Source organism: Dunckerocampus dactyliophorus, chromosome 1, assembly GCF_027744805.1.
Source record: "Dunckerocampus dactyliophorus isolate RoL2022-P2 chromosome 1, RoL_Ddac_1.1, whole genome shotgun sequence".
Lineage (NCBI taxonomy): Eukaryota > Metazoa > Chordata > Actinopteri > Syngnathiformes > Syngnathidae > Dunckerocampus > Dunckerocampus dactyliophorus.
In genome coordinates, this window is record NC_072819.1 from 37,642,111 (window position 1) to 37,667,809 (window position 25,699).

Below are 25,699 nucleotides of genomic sequence, written 5' to 3' on the forward strand. Positions count from 1 at the left end.
GGGGGCGTCTCTCTTACTCGCTCTCTCCCTCAATCACTCTCGCTTTCTCCTCAGCGCATGAGAGAGGGTTGGGTATTGCAGCAACATAGAGCCGAGCACATTCACTTCTTCTTGCTCCAATCATCGGTGGACTATGGATACGTTCCCCGCAGCAACCATGCCCTAACCGGCGTCCAGCCCCAGAGGAGCAGTAGCACAAGTAGCAGGTATGTCCACCGGTGACTTGTTCTCAAATATTTATGGAGTGCGACGTCCCTTTGCGCAGTGATCCACAGTGACAAAGCGTCGTGCCTCAACAGAAGTAGTTCATGTCCATTTCTCACCACCATTTAGTATTGTACCACTTGCTCTTAAGTGGGATGATGCCTTACGTATATTTATTGTTAAGGGAAACACATTGAAGGCAATTGTGGCAATGGAAGGCGTATATGGGCCTCATAGAATTATAATAATGTAAACAAGTATAACATAATTGTGAAAAATATTTGAAATAATGAGAAAACTGAATGAAAATACAGTATTAGTAAAATATACATTTTAATATTTGGGACTGGCATTTGACAAAGTTTCCTCAATTTGTTTATTGTTATGTTTCAAAGTAATATTTTAGTAGTATATTTTTTAAAATAAGGAAAGTGTTTTCTACATGCTGTAGATATCCTTAAAGACAATTAAATGCAAAGTAGTATAGCTAGTGTCAAGTTCGTTGGACGGAACCCATGTGAGAGTGAGACTAAACCAACAGCGCCTCTGCTGCTTACAGCCAAGTAATGCACTCTATTTGGTCTCCATTGGTTCAAGAGGTTATTAAAAATCATTTAAACACTACTGGCTAATTTCAGTTTCAATTCAGCTCATTTAATTTATGTAATAAGGGAAGACCTGGGTTCAAATCTCCGTTGGGCATCTCTGTGTGGAGTTCTCCCCGTGCGTTGTTTTTCTCCGGGTACTCCGGTTTCCTCCCACATACACCAGTCCAGCGTGTACCCTGCCTCTCGCCCGAAGTCAGCTGGGATAGGCTCCATAGTCCAAAGGGACTATGTGCAGCATATTCCTTCAGCTGTCTAGAGGGTGGCAACATTTGAACGTACTGTTTTGAGTATGTAAGACATAACACGCATTAGTTATGTTTGTTGTCAGCTAATAATAGCGATGTGGCTAGGTATAGCTACTAAAATTAGCTATCATTGAATGTATAGTATCATAATAACAATATGACTGCAAGTTGTTGTTTTTTTTCTGACGGTTTTGTGTGTGTGTGTGTGTGTGTGTGTAGGTGTGTGTCTGCGTGTGTGTGTGCGTGTGTGTGTATGTGCCACGGACTTGCACGATTATCCCAACAGCCGTGAGTGACAGCCATGAACGCCAATTATTTTATTTTGACCGAACAGAAATTTACAACAATTTTTATGCAGTTTAATTTCTAATTGTGAAAAATAGTTAATATATTTTGCACAGTCTGTTTTTTAAACTACTATTGGTAACCAATACTAGCTGGTGATGGTGGTGTCATATGTTTTGGTTTCAAAAAATGTTTTTTGGAACAAGTTGCATACGGTCCCTTTAAGCGAATTGGAGACTGTGAATTTCCCATAGAGTGAAAGTGGATGTGATTGTGGGTTGAATTCAATTAAATTAAAAAAACTATATTTGTACCCCAGGGCCAATTAAAGGCACATCAAGCAGCAAAAAAACGAGGCATTCAGAACTAAGTACAGTCAGTGATTTCACATCAAAGTGAGGCTAATGTATAAAATGCTAAAGTACTCAATCCAGAAAAATAAACAAGAAATAAATAAAAGATATATATTGTTTTTCTTTGTCTTTCTGTTTATTTAGACCACACATACATGCATATAAGGATGTTGTGTCCATGAATAAATCTCGCGTAGTGACAATGAGGAAGTGTCGTTCCCAGGACGAGCGAACTACAGATGTGTTTGTGAGGTTGAGATACATACAGTTTATAGTGTTGGAATTTGCACTGCTGTTGATGTGTTCAGGTCAGAATAACAATATTAAACAGCGCCAGACTCTGTGTGACACCGGAAGTGGGCGTAGTTTAGTCTGAACCGGGCAGGGCTTAAATCAGTACATTATTTTTAAGACTGAATTTGACATGGATTGATCAGAAGTTGCTGTATTTATTGTTTATTATTAAACTATTAATATGTGTGCTGTGTATGTGTGTAAGTCATCTGTAACACTTTGTTATTTAATTATTTTTTAATGATCTGCGTAAAGTTGGTGATTCATGCAAACATCCATTGATGGCAAAGAGGGAAGTAATCTGTCAGCCTTGTTCACTGTAGCTTTCTCAAAAGCAGCGCGTTCAGTACTACAAGCAAAATTTTCCAACTTTATATCACCAGCCAAGTTACTGTATGAGCAAGCAGACGAAAAAAAAACAAAACAAAAGTGACTGACGCATGAGCTGTCTTGTGAAATGCACCGCGTACGTTACGAAATCTTACAAAGATCATTAAAGTCATCACGCAGCAACTTAACACCAAATAATTTAAAATAAAAAAACAAGTATTTTAAGGTTTTCCCACAATGCATTGCGTCTGAGAAAAGCATTTAATTGGAGGACAAGCGGCATAGAAAATGGCTGGATGGATGGTGCTGCAATGCTGTCTCTGTCCACCAGAGGGAGCCAGAGAAGCCCATAGGGAGGCTGACATCATTGCAGCGCCCCAGCAGGCACCAATGAATGCCTTGCTCAGATGCAATGCATTATGGGAAAACTTTGAAATACTTGCTTTTTTCATTTTAAACTCATATTGGTACTTCTAGGTATTATGTGTGTTAAGTTGCTGTGTGATGAGTTTAATGATCTTTGTAAGCTGACATCGTGATTCAGACTGTTATATTGAGTAATGACCTCCTGCGATTTCCAGTGGGTTGACAAGCTCGTTGTGAGTGCACTGGTAGCTCGTGATTTGCTCCTGCCAAAGAAAGAGCTATCATTTCCTCACTGACTCACGCATTTAAATGATTGGTAGTAGTTCAGAAGTAGAGGAGATGTCACAAGATTAGAACTTTGCCATAAATTAGCTGCACCGCTGTATAGACCGCAGGGTTCAAAGTTTAAGAAAGATGACTGGATGGATATAAAAATTGCTGCTAAATAAACATAAGATGTATGCTTGTCAGAAGGGTTGTACAGTCATCCCTCGTTTATTGCAGTTAACTGGTTCCAGACCTGACCGTGATAAGTGAATTTCCACAAATTAGGATTAAATGTGAATAAATGGGATATTTTTGTAGTTAGAGCATAAATAACCTGTTTATGACCTTCTAAATATGGTATTTAACATTATTACAGCCCTCTGGACATGAAATAACACCACTATAGTCACTTTTACAATTCTATTACCCAATATAATAGACATAATAATAGTAACGTTACTGACACCTAGAGACCAGTGTAGAATACCACTCCACTACTGATGTTTGTTATAAAGGAGAGACTGATGATGCACTTCAATCGCTTTATTAGCAAGCAGAGAACACATGCAGTGAACATTCACTCAGGAGCTGCTGTCAGCCACTCTCTACACTGCTAACCTGCTGCTAGCACTCAGCTAACAGTCAGCTCTTGCCAGCCGATGTTACAGACGTCACTTCCCAGGCCCCACTTCTAAAAGGCGCACGCAAGTCCCAGATACTGTATTACACTTCATATCACCTCTTTTGAATTCCTTATGTTTGTATTTTCATTCATTTAGCCATTTTTAAGCTTGAAAATGCGTAATTTAGGCCATGAATATGTGCAATTTTCTTAAAATACACATATTATTTACTAATAATAGACCACATTCAACCCCGAAACAGTGATCATTTAGAGAGTGAGGGCCTGACGTTCGAACTGAGGGACGACTGTATATGGCAGATGGGTGATAGATAAGGTAACTTGCCATTTTATGTGGCGCATCATGATTCATTTTTTGCAACATAATACAACAGCGCTGCAGTAATTTTCCTCATGCAAGTTTACTGAATCTGTTTGAGGGGGGTGCTGTTTAGTCATGATGGTGCAATAGTGCTTGTTGAAATGTACTTTCCGACAGTTTCCAGTTGGACAGATGGGGAGAATGTGGGATGCGAAACCCAGTAAGTAAGTGCAGTTAAGGGGCTCTGTGTGTGTTTATTCAGAGATCACAAATGGATGTGGTTGTTGTAAAAGTGTCAGTAGTTAGGAGTTAGAAGACAGTCTTACTGGTGAATCATGTGTTCATATAAAGTGGAGTCCAATGAGGAGTATGTCTCATCTCTCATAGTCACCATTTCAACCAGCAGTTTCTTGGGTTTCAGTAGATCGAATGGAAAACCAAAATAGCGCAAATAATAAGCCAGGAAATTGAAACAGCTTTACAGCACAGAGAGAGAGAGTGAGAGTGGAAATAGCTGTGCACTTAAACCAGCAACAAGTGGAGCAGTACCTTTGTGTTCAGTTGACACAAACAGGTGCACAACATGTTGTGCGTTTGTGTGCAGTTGCAACACGTCAATGCAAGAGTTTGTCTGGTATCAACGTGTATTCAGGGACATTTGAACTCATCCTGCAGGGAAAGGAAACTGGGCCAATGAGCTACTGGACGTCATGCAGAACCGCCAGATGAACTGAATTCACAAGAATAACAACACACCCTGATTCACTGGCAGGACAAAAAGGCTTCATCTTTCCCCCAAAGCAGCTCAGGAAGTCTCAAGAAGTTTGCTTTGATAGTCTGGTCGGGGACAAGGTGTCTTTTAAGTAAGGGTGTAAGGCAACATAAGATAATCCATGCAGCCTTGCCTTTGTATTGAATTGCATATATAATTTTACTACAATAGTGGCTTACCTTAGATGCTTTTAAACAGGCGACGCTTCATATCTTCTATCTTAAAATGTCAGCGCACTGAGAAATAAAACATCATCCACCATCAGTATGTCAACAAAGCACAAAGCCACTTTCAGTAGCATTAAACATAATCCAAGCCTTTGAATGGCTCTATTTCTTGTTTTAAGTTGTGCATCACAAGATTATAGACATTTGACGGTATTTCGATAGCAAACATTTGCCACACAACACTTCACTTAACACCTTTTATTGCGTCCAGCTGCAATAGAGTGAGAGTTGTGGTTCACACCCTTCTACAGGACTACACTTTAGGACTTGGGATGTGGGTAATGTCTTTTCCTGACAGTGTTTTGTGATTGGACATGATTTAGGAACTGTTTTGCCTGTGGTGCGTCTCCGAGAATGTGGGGGCGCGACTTATTTAAACGCCTAATTATATGCATTCTTACTGGACGCGTGTAGACAATGAAGGCAAACCCTCTGCAAAACTTCTATACTGTATAGGCTCACTTGTGATTCAATATTTGCAGCATGGGGTGGTCTTAGTTGTAGCCCTGTGTGTGTGTTACCCTCCACACTGACCTTTGGCCTTTTATCTGAGGCCACAACATCAGTCAAAGATGTCATGGGGCTCAGCACTTTTAAACTGGACATCCGTTTCTACTGGGGATCAAAACAAGCATGATTGGTTCTGCATGGAGCCCCCTCTCGACCTTGCTGAGAGGCTGGAGATTTTACACCTCCCCCTGGCACTAGAGCGCCACAAGAGAGGCATCTTTAACCTGCTTTGGGCTGGCTCAAAAGCTAAACGTGTGGCTTTGGAGAAAGTTGAGCACCGGCTCTGCTAACAAGCTGTGGAATCATTTATGCGCCTGTTTATTTTTCCACATATTAAACAGATTAACAGAAACAGAAGTATAAAATGCATTTAGATGACCATCTGTAAAATAAATAGGAGAAGCAGGAGAATATTATCGAGGCAATCCACATGTTATTCCAAGGTGTGGAATTTTTAACGGTCATACAGTGGGGGACCTTCCCCCTACCCCACATACCAAGATAACCACACATACTGTCCCTCCCATTTCCCCACTCTGTGTGTTTCTCACTGCTCACATGCCACTTCACAGCCTCATGTGTCCACCTGCATAGGGCAGTGCAAACAAGTCATGCATCTGTGTGGCAAGTGGACGGGTTCAGCAGTAACACTTAAGTTCTCTGTTTGGGCTGTGGAACCGTTACACACAGCCGCTTTCATACACTTCCTTTTGCTTTTTTATCCTCCAAAACTGTCTTGTCCCAAGATAACTGTTATTTTGTTCTATATTTATTTATTTCAAAGAATTGCTGTAGCTCTTCCAAGGGCTCGCTCATGTTTCTCCCTGTCCTTAAAGAAGCAGCTCTGCCTTTAAGCCGACTAATTTTCTGACCGTGACTTCTAATCCTACTGTCACCTTGATAACAAAGAGTGTGTGTTGTGTCATTTGAGGAGATGGACACTCACACTGTGTTGTAAACCTGCATGCACACTATACTTACCATATGTATCACTATTAACACAAATTCACACACAGCTTTTGTTTGTATTTTTAATAGCAGGCCCTTTATTAGACATGGCGACTAAATAAAGTTAACCAAAATACCTCATATGTTGCCAAAAAAAGTGGGGCCTCCCACAATTGTACAGTGAAATCTTGGTTAGCGTCATTAATCCGTTAGAGATGGTCTGGCTCAAACCGAAACGTACTCTAAACAAATCCATTTTTCCCATAAGAAATAATACAAATCCAATTAATCCTTTCTGGACAACCAAAAATGTTAACACAAAACACTTTTTTATTGTTTTATAATTACAGTTTTACATGCAAAAAAACCCATTTCAAATGCATATACAGTACATGCATATAAATAATGAATGAAAGGGATAAATGAACAGCGAGGGAGGAGGAGAAGAGATATGTATACGGATGACACCTTCATATTTTGCTATGAGTTCTTTTTTTTAATTCAATCGTGTTTCTCACTTTTTTTTACAAAGTCCTGGCACTTACAACTTTGCTTGGCTTCAGTGTGGGCTATTTTGAAGCTGTGATCAATAAGAAAAACCCAGACTTGTGGTGTAACAATGTTAGCTAGCAAAGAACTACAGCGTGAACTGGTGATGAGGTCATAGACAGGGCGACAGAGCTGGGGGACAATGACCAACAGTTCCGGTTTTCATGCTAACATGCTGCTAATAGGGACATTTTATGATTTAGAAAATATGTTACGAACACAGTTGGACTCACGCAGTGTATCAATAAAAAAGATAAGACGCGTGCCATATTGTACGCAAACTGAGGCAAAATTTATGCAGAAATACTGTATTTTACGTAGAACAAAAAAATGCGCTCACCGGGGAAAAACACTACCCGAGGTTCCACTCTTAATTTCTTTGGTGAACCCTTTACCATTGTAGAGCAAGTTCAAATCAACAATGGGCCAATCTCTGGTCAAATACATACATACGCTGTTTTAATTTAGCAAAGATAGCTAGGAAGCATTCTTTAATACAAGTAGGAGTCTCTTGTCACTCAAAATATTATTTTCTGGTAAATTATAGTGTGTAGAAATCTTGCTTACCTTTTGGGGTGTTTTGGATGAAACATTAGCTAAGTTTCCTTTGACAACATGGGAAACTTGGTGAACTTAGTCTTAATACTATGTTATTTAATGGTGTCAGAAAGACAACACACCAAGAGTATTGGATACAATGTCAGAGGCAGGACCTCATTCATTGCAATGAAATTTGTTCACTGGAGCATGAAACGAAGTTCCTCTGGGGATAAAATACCAAAGATCATCTACTTCTATGCGGCTCATAGAGCATGACTGCAGCTGTCTCATTTAACCCTTTCTGACATTTATTTCATCACTCTGGGATAAAATTATACTATTTGTTTTTGCTGCTATGAAAGCTCAAATAGAACAAGTGTGTTAAATATCAACATTGATACTGTCCAAATACAGCTGATTGAGATTTCTCTTCAAGGCTGTCTGCATGCTGGCACAGAAGAAAAAGAACACTAACATCAACATTAACCCCCTTCTCTACTGTCCCATATATGCCATATATATATCATCACGGCCTAGTTATGTTAATACATTATCATAGACATTACATCAGTATTGAAATGATTAAGAGATTCGCATTAACTGGTTGAGTGAGTCATGTAATTGTGGAACCGACGTAATCTTCTGGGGGTTTTTTTGTGGTTGCGCTATTCCATGTTTGCAAGCATTTCCTGCTCAGGATAATGAACGTATTGTACCAGAGTGAGTGATGACATCTCCACAACATGCACACCCCCCTGCAAGTGAATGAGCAGAATGATGTGTCCTTTGGCCCCCGAGGGGCCGACATGATAAAAATATATAGACTGGCTGCACCCATCTGCCTTCTCCCCCCTGGATCGTCATAGAGAGAGCCACTGTCTTCTATGTGAGACTGTAATTCTCAATTTCCTTCTCTTTGGGAATGAAATTAAATGTGGTCTGATGCAGGCTGTCTTTTCCTGAAAGTGTACTGTTGTTTCTTTTCGGTGGACACCCAACTGTCCTGATCCAGATAAAAACATTCAGGAGATCCACTAGTATGTCTCACTAAAACTTAGTTCTTTGAAGACACTTTAATCTCGCTCATGTAAACACACAGGTTCTTCTTTGGAAGAAATTGGTAATACAGTAGTACCTCGCATAACGTAAACCTCCTTTTACGTAAATTCCACTGAACGTAAAGAATTTATGTAAGGTTTTTTCATCGTATTACATAAGAAATTCCATATAACGTAAAGCGTCAAGTTGGTGCAAGTTCAGAAATTCGATTTGAATAGAGCACGCCACAGAGAGACGGAAAAATTTTCCATGACTAACAGAGTACACTTGGTGACGCCTTCTGACGCTTCACGCTCTCATTGGCTGATTATCGGGGCACCGCCTACGCTTTCATCTCATTGGCTGACTTATACAGTGCGTACGTGACTCTGTGTGAGAGACAGGCTTCTCCCTTCAACCTCCCTTTCTCTTCATAGTCGCCCTTAAACTAGTTCGCACGCATTATTAATTTACAGTAATCTTATTTATTACCTTATTTTATATTGGAATGTTACTCTACTATGTTTATGCTAACGTTTTCTTATATTTTACCACCATATTTGGTGGACTTTTGGTGGACTTTGAAGGGCCAAAGGGGTGAGTTTGGGAAGATCTTGGAACGGATTAGGCTATTTACATGTATTTTAGGCTTCGTATAATGTAAAAACCCTATAACGTAAACGTTCTCGGAACGGATTATTTATGTTGTAGGGGCGTCTACTGTACATTTATTGAAAGACACTTTTATCAGTAGTAATGTTGTTTATGTTTGTCTGCCATCCAATGTGTACTTGACTGGAAACTTCACTGGACATGCCACCATAATGAAACCTGCAACAACACGCATCATACATGCAAAGGTCTTCAAGGCACCACTCTCAATTAATGAAACCTTATTACTCCCATAATCTTTATTCTTCATTTTACCAAGACATTTGGATTCTTCCACCTTGGGAACAGTTTGACAAAACCCTTTTCTGTAAGCAGGACAAGCTGTCGTCAATTCACTACACATTTTATGGACTATTTTTCATTCTCTCGATAAAAAGAAACAAAGTCATACTGTATCTGGTCACACATGTGCAAGTGCAGACAGGCGATTTATCCAAATAAAGCGCATGGAAACATTTTTATGACATTTAAAAGTTTTAGTTTTCAAACTAATTGTGGTCAATAGGTGCGTAAATAACTTAGACAGGTATATGTATCTATAAAGCATACTAGGACTGTGTCCCAGTACACAAACCAAGGTCCATAAAAGAAATGGCTAGAAGAGTTTGGTTTAGAACAACTTGAGAGCTCTGACCTCATCACCATCAAACACCTTTAGAATGAACGAGAACAGGAACTGTGAGCAAGAAGGCCCTCTATCTGACCTCACAAATGTTCTTCTGGATGAATGGGTGAAAATTCCCATTCTCAATATTGTGTAGAAAGTCTTAACGGAAGAACACTGGAAGCTGTCATAGCTGCAAAAAAAAGGGGGAGCATGGAGGGGAATTACAGTGGTGTGAAAAAGTGTTTTCCCTCTTCCTGATTTATTTATTTTATTGTATGTTTGTCACACTTAAATGTTTCAGCTCATCAAACAAATGTAAATATTAGCCAATGTCAACACAACTGAACACAAAATGCATTTTTTTTAATGAAAACTTTTATTATTAAGGGAAAACAAAGAATGCAAACCTACATGCCCCTGTGTGAAGAAGTGATTGTACCCTGTTAAAAAAAGATAACTGAGATTAATTGAGATCTGCCAGTCTGGAAAAGGTTATAAAGCCATTTCTAAAGCTTTGGGACTCCAGCGAACCACAGTGAGAGCCATTATCCACAAATGGTGAAAACTTGGAACAGTGGTGAACCCTCCCAGGAGTGGCCAGCAAACCAAAATGACCCCAAAAGCACAGCAACGACTCTTCCAAGAGGTCACGAAAGACGTCAGTTTGCCTCAGTTAAGTTCAGTGTTCATGACTCCACCATAAGAAAGACACTGGACAAAAACGGCTTGCATGGCAGAGTTCTAAGACGGAAACCACTGCTGAGCAAAAAGAACCTTAAGGCTTGTCTCAATTTTTCCAGAAATTGATGATCTTGATGATCCCCAGAGCTCGTTGGTTTAAAGACGTAAGTGTGAGATGTCCGAAACACTTTATCCACTGTTGTTTGATGTGTTGTAAGACTGGTGTTTCTCCTACAATGTCTCTTATCACCATAATTTCTGATCTTGTCTCTCCTGGTCTTTTGTTCACTGTTTTTCTCAGGTATTTCATCTCACAGCTGACCAGTTTTCTCTCTAGAGCTTTTGTTAGGGACCATGTCTGGCACTGGTACGTCAGTGTCGGTAGGAGAATGCCGTTGATGTGTTTTGCCTTGGTGTTCGTGGGAATGCTGGGATGTTTCAGGAACAGGACGATTTGGTCGCTGACTGCGTTGGCTTTATGGCATCTGGTATCGATTTTTCTGTCTGATTTGCCGTTTTCAGTGAAGAGGCTATGCAGTTACTTCAATTCACTGGCTTGCTTCAACTGTGTTCCTTTGATGTTGATATCCAGTTTTTCTGGTCTTCTGCTGACAGTCATGATTTCGGTCTTACTGAGGCTGATCTTAATGTCGTAGTTCTCACAGCTTGCGTTGACCTGGTCTGTGTGCTTCTCGTCATTCATCATTGCCTGGTCTTCAGCAAACAAGAGTTCATTGAGTGCCTCAGGGTCTGTGTTGGCCTCCTTTGTAATCTGATCCATGTAGATTACGAAGAGCAAAGGGGAGCGATTGCAGCCTTGCCCCCGATGTCACTGGGAACCAGTCAAATGTTCCACTGGTGGTGCCCCTTGACGTCATATTGCTCAAGTACCTTCCATAGCTTGTCTCTGTTGACTCAATTGAACGAGAATACGAGATGGAGATCTTATTCTATCATATTCTGTCATCATATTGTATCGCGCTTTTGCTCAGTTGTTGGAGTGCGAAGATTGCATCGGTGCTCTTCCTTTTCTGAAGCCAAAGTGGGTGTCATGTTCAGTTCTTGCTCGAGTGCGCTGCTCCAGGATCTATTATATTATATTTTCCTTTTGGGCTGGCCTTCACTGCTTTTCTCACTTCACTCTCCAGGATGGTAGGTTCTGATTGGTCTGGATGGCTGGGGGTGAACCGGGACTGTATGTCTTGCCCTTGAGCTCCTGATGGGTTCAGTAGACCTTTGAAATAGTCTTCCCATGTCTTTATTATCTTCTCTTCTACATGCAAAACTTCTCCCTTTGCATCATTGATGAGTGTGGTGTGGTCGAAAGGTTCGTCTTGTACTCATATCACTTTCACATTCTTGTAAAACTCTCTTGGGGGGGTCTTGCATGTTTCACAAAGTTGTTCTTTTGCTGATTTTACAACTTTCTTGATCTGTCTTCCTGCGAGTCTGTAGTTGATGTAGTCCTCCCCGTCTTTTGACTTTACCCAGACCTCTTCTGTTCTTTGATAGCATCCTTCACTTTTTCTGGGACTTCCTCCTGTCTTTTTGGTACCACAGACTTCCTTCAGTGTGTCCAAGAGGACTGTCCTGAAGGTGTCCCAAGCTTCCTCTACATTTAGTGTTGTAGAGTTGGTAGAGTCCAATTTGTCACTGATGGTGTAGTTGAGTCTGCACCTCTTCATTTTGGAGCTTATGCATGTTGAGTCTTTCCGGCTCTTTTCCTGTGAGTAAACTTCCTCTTCTTCTCGGTGACCAACATTGTGATGACTGGCCTGTGGTCTGGGTCGAGGCCTGTGTTGGGGATAGCTCTTGAGTCTGTGATGTTGCTCCGCATTTGAAATCTTGTTAGCATGAAGTCATTTTGAGACAAGACTTTCAATTGATACCTGATGTAAATCTTAGTGGTTCTATGTTGGAAAAAGGTGCTGGTGTCAATAAGATTGTGCTCTGCACACAGTTCCACTACATGGTTGCCATTATAGTTGCAGGGTGTTCTGTGGTCACTCTGTGGCCCAGGTGATTTGACCACAGTGTTCTTCTCTGACCGACTCTGCCATTTAAGTACAGGTGACGTTCAGGTCTTCTTTGTCTGGAATGCTGTTGATGGTTTCTTCCTTGGAGTCGTTACATGGTGCATATACTTGTATGTAGTTGATGATGGTGTTGCTCTCTCTGATGCTGATCTTCATGAGTCTCTCTGAAATGAACTACGCACTCACTAGGTTCTTTGCCTGGTCAGGGTGTATGATGAAAACCACACCATGTGCTGCTCTCTGTTGTTTGCTTACACCACTCAAAGTGAGAGCAAAATTAGTCTATTTCCTTTGTTCCTGTTCCTTTCTTTCTGGTGTCTGTAATGTCCAGGATTGAGATCTTGCGCTGGGTCATGAACTCCACTATCTCAGGTTCTTTGTCAAACCACAAATGTTCCAGGTCCCAACCTTTTTGTTATTTCTTGATCCTTGTCCATCGTCCTTTCCAAGTTGTTTTCCGTTTCCGTCAGTCCCTTTGTGTCCCCTTTTTTTGTCTTGAGCAATTTTCATTCTAAGTCACAGCTTCACCAGAACCCCTTTAGCCAGCATCACCTGTTTCCGTCTCACACGATGAGGGCGAGGGGTTGGGCATTGTGAGACTGTCAGTTATAAAAGAAGAAAATTTTAAAATCAGCCAAAATTGGTATCGGCAGGTCTTTCCTTTTTAAAGACCGGTGATAGGTCAGAAAATTGAAATCGGTGCACCCCTAGTTATAACATAATTAACTAATTCAAAACCAAAAACGTAGTTAAATGTTTTAAAAACCCAAACCCGAAACCCGAACGGAATTCCAACAAGGTATTTATAGTTTTTTTTTTCTTTTTATACATTTTATTTGTGCAATAGGCTAAAGCAGGTTCTGATGCACCCCTCACCAATGGATTAGGCTTGAGAGCAATTTTATGGCATAAAAAAGCCACTAGGTAGCAGAAGTGCATCATGACAGGAAGGAGAAACGCACATGAAAGGATGAGGAAGCCCTTGCATAAAGGCAGCTGTTACATTTGTACCGCACGAAAAAAAATTACACATTGTTGGGAAATTTTAACGCATGCACACGCGCACGCACACACACATGCTCACACATAATTCATTGCCAATTCACATAGTTCAGTTCCAAATGTGAAAATTGTAAATAGTTGATGGTGTTATATTTGTAAGTAAATTGGAATTTTTATATTTGGAAAAAAAAAAACTTTTTTGTTGTGCTATAGTTGGTTAGATATTTGAACTGTTACAAGAGCAAAAAATATTTGTGTCAAAGAAAGCTATGCTTGAAATGTATCTTTTCACAAAAAGCTCGTTTTCTCCCTTTTCTCGTCGGCAAGAGATGTTTTCCTGAAACTTAGCTATGTTCTACTGCTGATTACTAAAGAACGGAAAAAGGTAGAAACAAACTTTTTTTCCTGATGAAAGACTGGGGTCTAATCTTTCTTTGGTAGGTTCGATGTTTATATAGCCATAGAACACAATATTCCGTGTGCCCTGAAAGATCAGTCAAAATGAAGGGGTTGTCTTTTGAAAAATAACTGGGACTGAATGAGTTAAAAAGTCAATTTTGCATAATAGAGGACCTTTAGTGGCTAGGTGTTCTAATACTTTTTTTCCGTATCTTGAAGTTCCCCGATGGCTCTTTTTGTTTTTATAGTTTTCTTTTAACCACCCCATCCCTCCTGCTCTAAATGTAACCCCTCACTATTTGTCAGGATTTTGTCCCTCGATCCCCTCAAGGTACCCTCTGTTGTCAGCTTCATTCCATCACTACGCCTCCTCCACCTTCTCAGCCATTACATTGCAGCTTCACCCGCCTATTTGTCCTACCAAGGAAAGTACTTTATTCTCCACATTGTTAAAACTACTGCCTCTATTTTTGTATCTTCACTTGCCAATTTGACCATTATCTAGGCGCACACTGCATCAATGAGAAAAGATTATTCTGGCTAAATAAAGGCGAAAAGGAAAAGAGGAAAGGAAGGGAGTTGAATTGGATAACAGTCAACAACAAGACTGAAAGTAGAAGAAGTGACTGAGACTGGAAGGAAAATAAACACTGAGGCTACTGTTATTGGGTGGAGGTGAAACACTTATATTTCTGCAGTCATGGCCATTTCCCTTGTATGCTGCTTTCTGCCGCATGGGTGGATGTAAGATCGTGATTCTCTGATCGTTTCTCTTTGACATCCTGCTTAGCAACTGTGTGACCCGTCATTTTTTCCAAATACAGATTACTCACATAAAAAAACACATTATATGACCTCAGCAGCCAGAGTTAAAAAAGTCCTAACAGCTCTTATACATTAGATGCAATAATTTCTGCTCCTGAAGTTTCAGTGTCTTCACTCTACTGCCCGGGGGCTTCTCCCATTGTGAGTCATAGATAGAGGCCAGTGTTAACAAGCGAAGGTTATGTAAGCTACATGCTAACATAGAAGAAATTCGTTTTTGATAAGAGGGAAGGGAAGGGCAGCTGGTATCTGTTTGGCTACATGACTACATGGGTATTTGTTTTAAGAAAATTATGACCTGAACTTAATTCATATGTTCCACTACTTAGAACTTATTGAACATTCTTAAGATGCTGATGGTGGGGATTTTTAAATGTGTCCATTTGCTAAAGCTTTCGTTGTCCATTTCTTTTGCCCACTCCCCACACAAACAAATCTCATTAGGGAACGTTCCAAATTGCTGTTTGGCCTCAAAAAGAACCGGAAAATACATTTTGTGAACAGCTGCTATATTTGGTACTGTAAACTGTACTGTAGTAATAGGAGTGTAATGATCTACACCGCTTCAACGACCAATCAGTGCTGTCTATACTGATTGAGCTGTAGCTGTAGCTTATACACCCCCTAGATCTTGTCTAGTAGGGGATCCATTGAAAAGATATACAGTAGCGTTACTATTCTTTAGGGTTGTCAAAATAACGCGTTAACGTCGGGAACTAATTGATTTCACTTTCACTTACATTTTTTTGTGTAATTAACGCATGCGCACCAGAGCAAGCACGCCTCTCTCTTGTGACGGCAGAGACGGAGTTCTACACTGTGCTTCGAAGCACAGTGGAGCGTCCCCACACAGTCACACAGAGTCTGACGCTCTTTTATGATTTCTTTCTGACCTGAACACATTAGCAGCAGTGCAACATCTTATACTGTATGTCTCCCCAACTCACACGTCTCCAGTCTGTTCATCCTGGGAACGACACTTCCTCATTGTCATTACAAGAACGCAAGATGCATTCAGGGACAATCTGAACATCACAAAAAGGGCTTTATAATGCCTCTGTGTGTGTGTGTGTGTGTGTGTGTGCGTGTGTGTGTGAGAATAAACAGGACGAAAAAGAAAAACATGAAGTAAATATTCGTATCGCTCGCTTCCTAATTTGGATGTACAATTTGCTACATTGAAGTATGCCTGAAAATACACTGAAAACAAGTACATTTACATTAAATTACGCAATGTCTTTGAACACAACCCCTCATTGCCCATATTAACAAGGTTTAAGGTGTGGTTCGAATATTCTGCTACTATTAGGTTAGACAAATATATTTTTAGACTTGTGTGGTATCTTTTAGCTTGATTGACATATTCAGTTCATTTGGAGCTGCTAATACATACAAATACAGTAGACGCCCTTACAACGTAAATAATCCATTTCGAGAACCTTTATGTTATAAGGTTTTATTTATTTGTATTATTTATTTGTATTAATGTCTCTTCTGTTGTTGTTGCTTAATTTATTGGTATTTCTTATGTTCTTATTCTTTTTCTTGTGTTTTTCTTTGTTTTCTTGGGAGAATGAACAGAATGCTAATTTCATTGCTTAGTATAACTGTCCGTTTTACTACGCATATGACAATAAAACTCTTGAATCTTGAATTTTTATGTTATACGAAGCGTAAAATACATGTAAATAGCCTAATCCGTTCCAAGATCTTCCCAAACTCACCTCTTTGGCCCTTCAAAATATTCAAAGTCCCCTAAATATGGTGGGAAAATATAAGAAAACGTTAGCATAAACATAGAGTAACATTCCAATATAAAATAAGGTCATAAATAAGATTACTGTAAATGAATAAAACTGAAAAACAAAAACAATCTTACCGTTCACGAGATGTCTTGATCAGGAGCACGCAAGAGGAGGCACGCACTACACGATAATTATTGCACGATAATGCTGTGTGCAAAATTTTAATTTGTAACTTAACTTAATTGTTTAAGTTAGTTTAAGGGCGACTACGAAGAGGGAGGAAGGTTGAAGGGACAAGCCTGGCTCTCACACAAACTCATGTACGTGCTGTATAAGTCAGCCAATGAGATGAGAGCGTAGGCGGTGCCCCGATAATCAGCCAATGAACTTGCACCGACTTTAGTCACTGATAAAGTTGATTGAAAAAAAAAAACTTGCACCAACTTGACGCTTTACGTTTATATGGAATTTCTTCCGTAATACGAAGAAAAACTTTACATAAATTCTTTATGTTCAGTAGAATTTACATAAAAGGAGGTTTACGTTATGCGAGGTACTACTGTATAAGTATGTGTTAATTAAATACAGTAAAACATATTTCAGTTGCTAATGGTGATTGATCATGATGAATTAACTTCAAAATGGTGATTAATCTGATGACAGCCCTACTATTCTTATTTCAAGCCAGTGTACATTCAAAATGCTTGTGTGGCAGCTCATGAGATAAAGTGACATTGGCATATATTGTTACTCTGCCTCATCTTGTATGTTTCTGCCTGTGTGGACTTGTGCTATGTGTTGAAATTATGAAACCATACACCTGACACATCCTTGCATGACGCTGGCGACATGCCGTAAAACCCCCTACAGGAGTTTCATTGACCTGACCTTAACCTGCCTCCTTTTTTTCTGTTTTTTTCTGTGTCGGCAGAACTGTGACGATGGTGTAACATCAAGAGGCACTGCTCAAGACTCAGGCCATGGCTTTCATGCTCTTCCTTTTATTAAGCGTCCTCATCTCCTCCCTTCCTTCCTGTGATGCCCAGGTCGTCATTGGCACATCCTCTTCCTTTTCTCCCCTTGATCTTCTTAAAGACTCTCAACCTTCCAAGCAGACGAAGGGATCCTCTATGACTCACAGCGGGCGCAGTGCTGTGCCAGATAAGGTTACAATGCGGGATCAGTTAACAACAACAAATACAGTGCAGCTAGGGCAAAGAATACACTCGACTGCCTCCACTAAGTCAACCCTTTCTTCTCAGACACAAAGCCGTGAACCAAACATGAGTCGACCCAGCATCGCCAGGCCCAGGAAAGACCCAACTAACCTGATGCTCAGTGAGGCTTTGGCAAAGGAAGAATCTACCACAAAAGGCTTGTCAGCACCTGTGCTCACTTTGTCCTCCAGTGATCTTTCCATTAAACCAGTGACAGCTATCAATCCACTTGCAGAAACAAGTGATTTGCAGGGGCTAGGATCAGGAAGTACAAAATTGATGCTTGAAAAGGAAGAATTACTTCCTCCTGTGCCAACAGCTGGTGATGTCATGGCACACCATCAACCACAAGCACAGACTAAAAGATCTGACGGACACAGTTCATCAACTGTGGAGCCCCATGTGTTGCCAATGACACCACGAACTGAATCAAAAGCCTCACAGGCCACACCTCCTGTAGTCATAATAACAGGTGAGAAAGTTCAAGAAAGGTCAAAAATGTACTTGTAAATTACATTTCTGTATTTTCTTCCAAATTTCAGGTGATCCTACTGCAAAAGCACCTCCTCTGAAACACCACTCAGCAGCTGCAGTGACTTTAAACACCCTTTCCACCACCACAGTCGGCTCCACTGGAAAACATCCACAGACTCCTCGACAACCAGTTAGCGATCGAAGCAAGAACATTTCACATTCAGTGACAGAGAAAGTAGCTACAACGACCGTAGCGAGTATGCTTGCAACTACTGATAGGAAAACACCAACCAAAGCAACAAATAAACCCAATCAAACTGCACATCTGGGAAAAAAGGGAACTAGAATGACTTTGCAGCCAGCGCCAGCAGGTATGTGAAGAATGTGTAAAGCTTGTTGAACTAGTTAAACTGTTTTAATACTCAGTGGTAAGCAAGTATTCACCTGGATACCAGCTAATGGCTTCAAAGGATGGCGAAACGTGGTGAGGTGGTATTTTGTGTGACGTACACACACAGATGGAAAAAGTATGAGCAGGAGCAGGAAGTGGCGTAATAACGAAATCACAAGCAAGGCATGCATAAATGAGGAAAGTGGGTTCCGAAAAAAGGGACTGTTGGGAATACAGGCAAGAGAGGCAATGGCTAGGGTGAACGTGTGGTAAAAGAAATAGGTACAGAAATGTAGCGAGTCGGTTGGGTAATGAAAAGCAGATGTATAGAAAAATGAATCAAGGGAGGGGTTGAGAAAAAGCACCTACAAATGGAACGTGTGACGTACAGGCAGAATGGAAAGGAACAACATTGTAATGACCTTGACGACATGTCTCTCGTCCTGGTGAAGGTCTGTGAAATGTTCCACAACGTTACCAAATGTGACCCTACTTTGGCGTCTGTCAGCAATTTGAATCAGTCCTTTGCCGCATGGGCACATACAGTGCACTTCAATGCAAGCAGTGACTCTAGCGTAGAAGGAAGTCAAGCCTACCCAGCTTGCAATGTGGAATGTGTCTGGATCACTCCCCTGTATGGAACAGGGTGAAGGAAGGAAGTCAAGCAGTTTGACACAAACAAAAAAGTGTGTTTTTGAGCCTTATGAGTTGTTCAAGTAACGGGACGAACTGAGATGGAAGATGGCGCATTAGGCTCTGTGTCACATTTATGGGTGTATTTTTTCTTGAGGAGGTCAAGTCCTCCAAGTGGCTCATAGAAGAAATTAGTGTCTGACCGTGCTGTGCTACCATCCATCGTGCTTTATTTGTGTGGAGGAGTACATCTCTGTCGTCAGCATGAGGCATCACACGTCTGCTGCAATTTAAATAGTAGTCAGGGTGATACATTTACATTCAGTATCCTTCGACTACGGTGTGTTTCCAAGGAAGCTCAAGAGTAAAAGTTAAACAAACACAAATACAGTACTTTACAAAAGTGAGTTCACCATAGCTCCACGGGTTGTGCACAGGAATCCTCTTCCACTTCTCTGTGATGACATTAAAGATCTTGGAATTAAGGAATTATACATGTAAATGTGTTATTAAATGTGCCATAAATTCATGAAATAAATGAATACACCATTTAATAAATACTTAAATATGTAAATAAGTAATTAAAATGGGAATTAAATACATAAATGTGTTATTAAATGTATCATTAATTTATTAAAATGCTAGTTCATTTAATGTAAAAACATATACAGTGGAACCTTGGTTAGCGTCATTAATCTGATCCAAAAGGTCCGTCTCTAACCGAAACGTACTTGTGTCTAACCAAATAAATTTTTACCTTAACAAATAATATGAATCCAAAAATGTACATTCCCGTTTCACAAAGCCATATTAACAAACAAAACCAAATAAAAACAAAAACATGTGTTTATAGAGGCCGCAAAGGGGCCGAGTGGTTAGCATGTTGGTCACGCAGTCAGGAGATCGGGAAGACCTTGGTGGAGTTTGCATGTTCTCTTTTAGAAAGGCGAATAAGCTTACTCCGTCTCCTCAAGTGTTCCACCAAAAGCCTTCAACACAACGAGCAGACATAATATAAAAAAATATATAACAAACAACAGAAATTCACTGAGAACTGGAGCATAATAACGCACTGGAGTGAACGGGAACTTCCGGGTGGGACGGTCCGGTGTCGACATCACTTGCTCTGCCTCCGGAAAAAGTGCCGATTTTCTTTTTTTTTAATGGTAAATGTTTAAATATTCGACCACACATCCAACACAGGAAATGTGCCTTTCAAAGTTATTTTTCTCAGCGGAAATAACGAGATTAACATGTGTTTTGGTGTCATTAGCACGTTAAATGTTCATTTATCGCTCTCATTAATCATTTATATGCATTTAGAAATGTTTTATGCATGTAAAACTGTAATTGTAAAACTATAAAAATGTGATTTGTGTTAATATTTTTGAGACTTGTGGCATAACTGTGTAAGTTAGCGAAGAACTGCAGCCAAGCGCTGATGACGTCATAGACGGGCGACTGAGCTGACTTTTGCCTCTTGTTTCCATGTATTAGCAAGCTGCTAACAAGGACGTTTTGTGATAAAAAAATACATTAAGAACACAGTTGTACTCACGCAGTGTATTAAGAACACGAAGAGATGCGCGCCATATTGTATGCTAACGGGAGGCAAAGTTTTTTAATTGTCAACGTTAACCGAAATACACCGGGGTGTACACTAACCAAGGTCCCATTATATAATTATTCTAATATTTAGTTAATTCTTTTGCTGATTAATTAATTCTTTCATGGACCTCTGTTGCAGCCACCTCATGAATTTATTTTAACTGCCAAAATGACAGTGGGCGGATCCTAACACCTTATTGGTTACTGGGTACATCAAGTCAAGACAATGAATTGATGCAGAGCAGGTGAACATATACTGATACACTGGGTGGCGCTATTTACCTTTCCTCGGTTCAAGGAATTGAGACGTAACGTCGTGTGATCATAAAGTGATTGAATATTAATAACCAATATATTTTTTTAAATCAGCAAAATTGTGTTTTTCCAAACTAAGAGTTATAACAGTCTCTGCAATGGTTCACATTTGTTCTATGGACTGGTGTTATCCGACCTTGTTTTTGACAGTTCTTCTGATTACATCATAATGCTTACAACAATAATTTAGTCAGATTAGAGGTTTCATTAGATTATTAACTTTTTTCCTTTGTAGAAATCATATTAATGCATGGGGTGATGAGCTGCAAAACTGATTAACATCACAATGAGAGACTTGATTGGGCCAGATGGTTCTAGGTCATTACTATGATGGTGAACTGCACCCTCTAGTGGCGTGAACATTATACATCTCCTGTATAATGATGTTCTGTAAGATTGCTTTCAGTGTGCCAGTATACAGTATATATATATATATATATATATATATATATATATATATATATATATATATATATATATATATATATATATATATATATATAAAATGGATGGATGGATGTACTTATATAATAAAACCAACACTTTTTTTCTCATCCCCAGTGACCTCGTCCTTCCTGGCACCCAGTGTTGCACCAGTTACCCAAAATCCCCAAATCTTTGCCACAACGTATCGCACTACTCAGAAGAACCGCTCCATTTTGCTGGGTCATCCTCATCAAGCCCCTCACTCCACTTTTAACCCGTCCCCTTCTCCCAGCACTGACCTCTCGCCAAACGGCAGCCTTATCTACTGGGGTGACCTGAGCAGGACTTTGGCTTTTGCTTGGGAGCTTCACGTCTACGGATCAGCAAGCCTTTTCCTGCTCTTGTTTGGCGGCGCTGCACTTGGACTCATGTTGTCACCCGGGTCAAACTGTCCTCATCGGGGGGCTCTTGCTCTCGCCAATGCGCTTTTATTTCTGGTTGGAGGACTTAGGGCATCACTCTTTCTGATTGATCCCTACGGGATGCAGAAGACACTTCCCCGGTCTGCAGTTGCAGCCATTTACAACTTGCCACTACACTTGCTGGTGTGGGCGCAGGCTGCCCTGGCTCTGCTGTCCTTGAGAGTGGCCGGAGTAAGAGTTTTACCTTCAACGTTAGAGCGTCCCCCTCTGGTGGCTGTGTTGGCTGTGCTGCAGTGCACTCTGCTGCTGGCAGCAGATCTGCTTTCCCCAGCGCTGTCACCTGTGGTGCCTGTTACCCTGCAGGTTTTGTCCCTGTGCTGGGGTCTGGGTCTCTGTCTTGGATTCCTATTCTATGTGTTTCCACGTGTACGTTGTCCTTCCATTCCTCACCCTGGAGTCACTGAAGAGGCCAGGAGGAAGACTTGGACAGGAAGCAGGAGAGAAGGGGTGATTCTGGGAAAAGTGCTGGCAGTTTGTGCTGTTTTAGGGGCGCTGTGCTGTGGGCTCCATGTTCATGCCACCCTCTGGCTCTATGGACTGCTAGGGGACTGGATAAGCTTCAACTGGGGCTGGTGGCTTGTTCATTTCTGGGCCAGACTCCTGGAGCTGGCCTGGGGGTTATCCCTCCTACTCTTGGCTTCATGGGTCTTTTGGAGGCCTCAGTGTTGTCAGCAAAGTGAGGAAGGTGGAGCAGGAGAGAGAAGAACAACAGGAGAGATGCCATCACCTGGCCATTCTGGAAGTTCTTCTCATAGACACACATGCTGGTCCAAAATAGTCCAAAGTTTGACAGGGAAGCCTTGCAGGAAGTCTGATAGTAACGGTGTTGGAGGAGGAGGTCCAGCAGAGGTGCCTAACAACTGGGGTGGCCAGGAACGTTCTGGAGCTGACATCACAAAGAGTCTAATCAGGAACCAGAATCATGAACAAACAATTGCCCAGCCACAGTGCGTCAAAGATAGCAACCGGGTACGCAACCACAGAGGCCACTCTGCTGAATGTGGCATACCCGATGGCTCCGCAGGCTCCTTGCTGAGACTGCAGGCAATGGCCCCGCCTCCACAGCGCTCCGTGAGCGGAAGCCTGGATCAAGATAGGGACACCTCCCTCTCAATGTGTGAGTTTGACCTACGGCCCCCATCTCCCATTAACCTCACCCGCAGCATTGATGAGGCTCTGCACAGAGAACACCTGCTTGAAGGTGGCAGCCTGTTTCATCCTTTAAACCAAACTTTACAATCCCCCTCCCCTGGATCAGGGGTCAGTCCTGGGGCCTGGCTGCGCAGGAACAGTGACCCCCAGTTTTCTGAAAGCAGCGAGGCGCCTACAGAGTCCTCCATGCCTTTGGGGGGCAGTATTCTCAGCAGTGTGCCGAGCAGGCAGGTGACTGCTCCACCCACACCCTCCCACCAGGGTCACAGGTGGGCTGGGAACGAGGTGGGGAATGTTCCCTCATCAGTGTCCTGCCCCGTATCACTTCATCCCTCAAGAACGTCGACAGGACATCTGGGGGAGGATGGAGTGGACGACACACGGCCCTTCATCACACCAGACTCAGATCGAGGGCGGGGCAGGGTGGCGAGGCCCGTGGGTTCACGCAGTTACCTGGAGGTCAGCCGACATGACGACTCTGCTAGTGTGAACAGTGAAATTATTGACTTATGAACCAAATATGACACATAAGGACAGTTGCCTCACATCAAATACTCCATCAACACATTAGGCTACAGCTATAAAGCACAGACATTGAACTAATCAGAAAATGAACTATACATATAAAAAATATACACTATGCTGTACTTTACCATGAGTACATACAAAATAAACAAGTATAGTAGCAGAATTACATTTAGATCTTGACATTAACTTCTTAACGGGGCTCTGTTAAAAATTTGTTACAAGGCTCACAAGGCTTCCTAATAAAATAGACCATGAAGTTGCTGTTTGGGAACAACGCTTGACATCACAATTGTCATAATTGAAGTTAAAACTGTGCTCCTGTAGGTCCCATCACTGTTGTTTCTGTGTGTGCTGTGCACTGTAAAATCCAATAGCACTCTCAACTCAGATAAATAAGTAGAACAAACTTTTAAAAGAAAGTTCACCTCACCTGAGTGTGCAAAGTAAAACGTAAACATCTATTGTGGTCAACTATAACTATTAAGTTCCATTTACTTTTTTTCAAGGCAATCTGTTTGCATTTTTTTTAAGTAAAGTTAACTAATGGATTTTATAGTGTGCATATCAACAATAGTCTCTTTTTTTTGTTACTTTTGTTCATTGTCCTGGGAATTTCATTTCAATGTAACTTTTCTGTAGTGTAAATATGTGCCATACGTTATTTTGGTTGTATGAATCCATCTTCATAGTGTCTTACCAAGGACATGGGGACAACAATTATTTTGAAGCTCTTAATATGCTACTGCTATCCTCTTTGCTTTGGAACTGATAACATATTGAGACAGGAAACAAAGGCCAGCGATACAGATGCCATAAATGACATTCTTACATGCTCTTTTATGTAGGTGATTATTAGTCCTAGAGGATGTCATTTACACCTACAGTATTTTCTTGCATCTATTATAGTACAATACAATGCCTGTGACTGCATTTTACAGTAGCTAGGTAGTAGTATTGAATACACACGAGGCGCTGTTGGAATTGTGGAATCTATGACTGCTTTGGTAAATTGAAAAAAAAAAAAAAGCAAATTAAAAAAAGACTGGCTTGCCATGGATTCACTAATGCAGCACTTATCTGTACATTGAAGCACTAGACTGAAGTATTTTACTAAAGACAAAAGTATCTTTCAAATACAGTATATTGGAACGATGTAAATACTGTTATTTTTATGTTAAATAAAGGTATATTTGAAAGTCATATTTGTCACTGTGAAAGACAATCAAAAGTGTTTTTGCTGATGTGCTGTTATTTTGATATCAGATATTTAGTTCATTCAGATAAGTACAGGTCAGGATAGAAATATTGATGCGGGTATTGCAAAAATACCAAATTACAAACTTCATCCTCATCGTCTTTATGTACTGTATGTTTGTATGTATGTTCTATTGATGAAGACATCAATAGAACATACAAACACAATACCAACATAAGAGACATAAAACCAAAAGCATAGAGTATTTGCTTGTATGTGTTTACTGGAATATTACCTTTTCCCGACTGGTTTCAGGTCATGGTTTTGTTTACCCTCAGTGGTTGTATTGCAATACCATTCATTGTCTATATTATGTATCATATCATGACCCAAGACAATGACATGCAGCTCTTCCCAGTGATGCGTGAATTGTTATTTATGCTATTTTTAGTCCAATGGCCTTGTGTTGTGGTCTACATTCCAAAAAATCTGTAATATTTTGCTGTTTTGCTGTTACTTATATTTCTTCCTGACCAGAGTGGAACCTCCAAGTGTGTTCAGTGTTGTACCCGCAGCAAAACATACGTGCCATAGAAAATGCACTCAGTTTGCGCACCTTAGTGTGTAGTCACAGTGGAGAAATTCAGTATTTGGCTCATTGAGCATTTGTTTTCTTCATTTTGCTGTAATTTATGTCTGCATTGAAATAAACATGAAAACATACAATGATCACAGTTTGTGTTTGCTACTGTAAATGTGATAGCTACAGTATCTTTTTATGTTACCTTATACTACGTGCTCTGTGCAACAGTTAATCGATTTCCTTCACTT

At 40.7% G+C, this 25,699-nt stretch overlaps 1 protein-coding gene across 2 annotated transcripts; it reads left to right on the plus strand.

Annotated features, from left to right (window-relative positions):
* On the plus strand, positions 1-25,606 carry LOC129187356 (proline-rich transmembrane protein 4). 2 transcript variants are annotated; one of them, XM_054786499.1, is made up of 5 exons: positions 1-206; positions 17,379-17,613; positions 17,710-18,136; positions 18,207-18,509; positions 21,647-25,606. In XM_054786499.1, the coding sequence occupies exons 2-5, from the start codon at positions 17,428-17,430 to the stop codon at positions 23,656-23,658; spliced, it is 2,928 nt and encodes a 975-aa protein (XP_054642474.1). In that variant the 5' UTR covers positions 1-206; positions 17,379-17,427; the 3' UTR covers positions 23,659-25,606. The 2 variants fall into 2 exon arrangements, with proteins under 2 accessions (XP_054642474.1, XP_054642465.1); XM_054786490.1 differs by having other exon boundaries at positions 2-206; positions 17,379-18,136.
* The last annotated feature ends 93 nt before the right edge of the window (positions 25,607-25,699 follow it).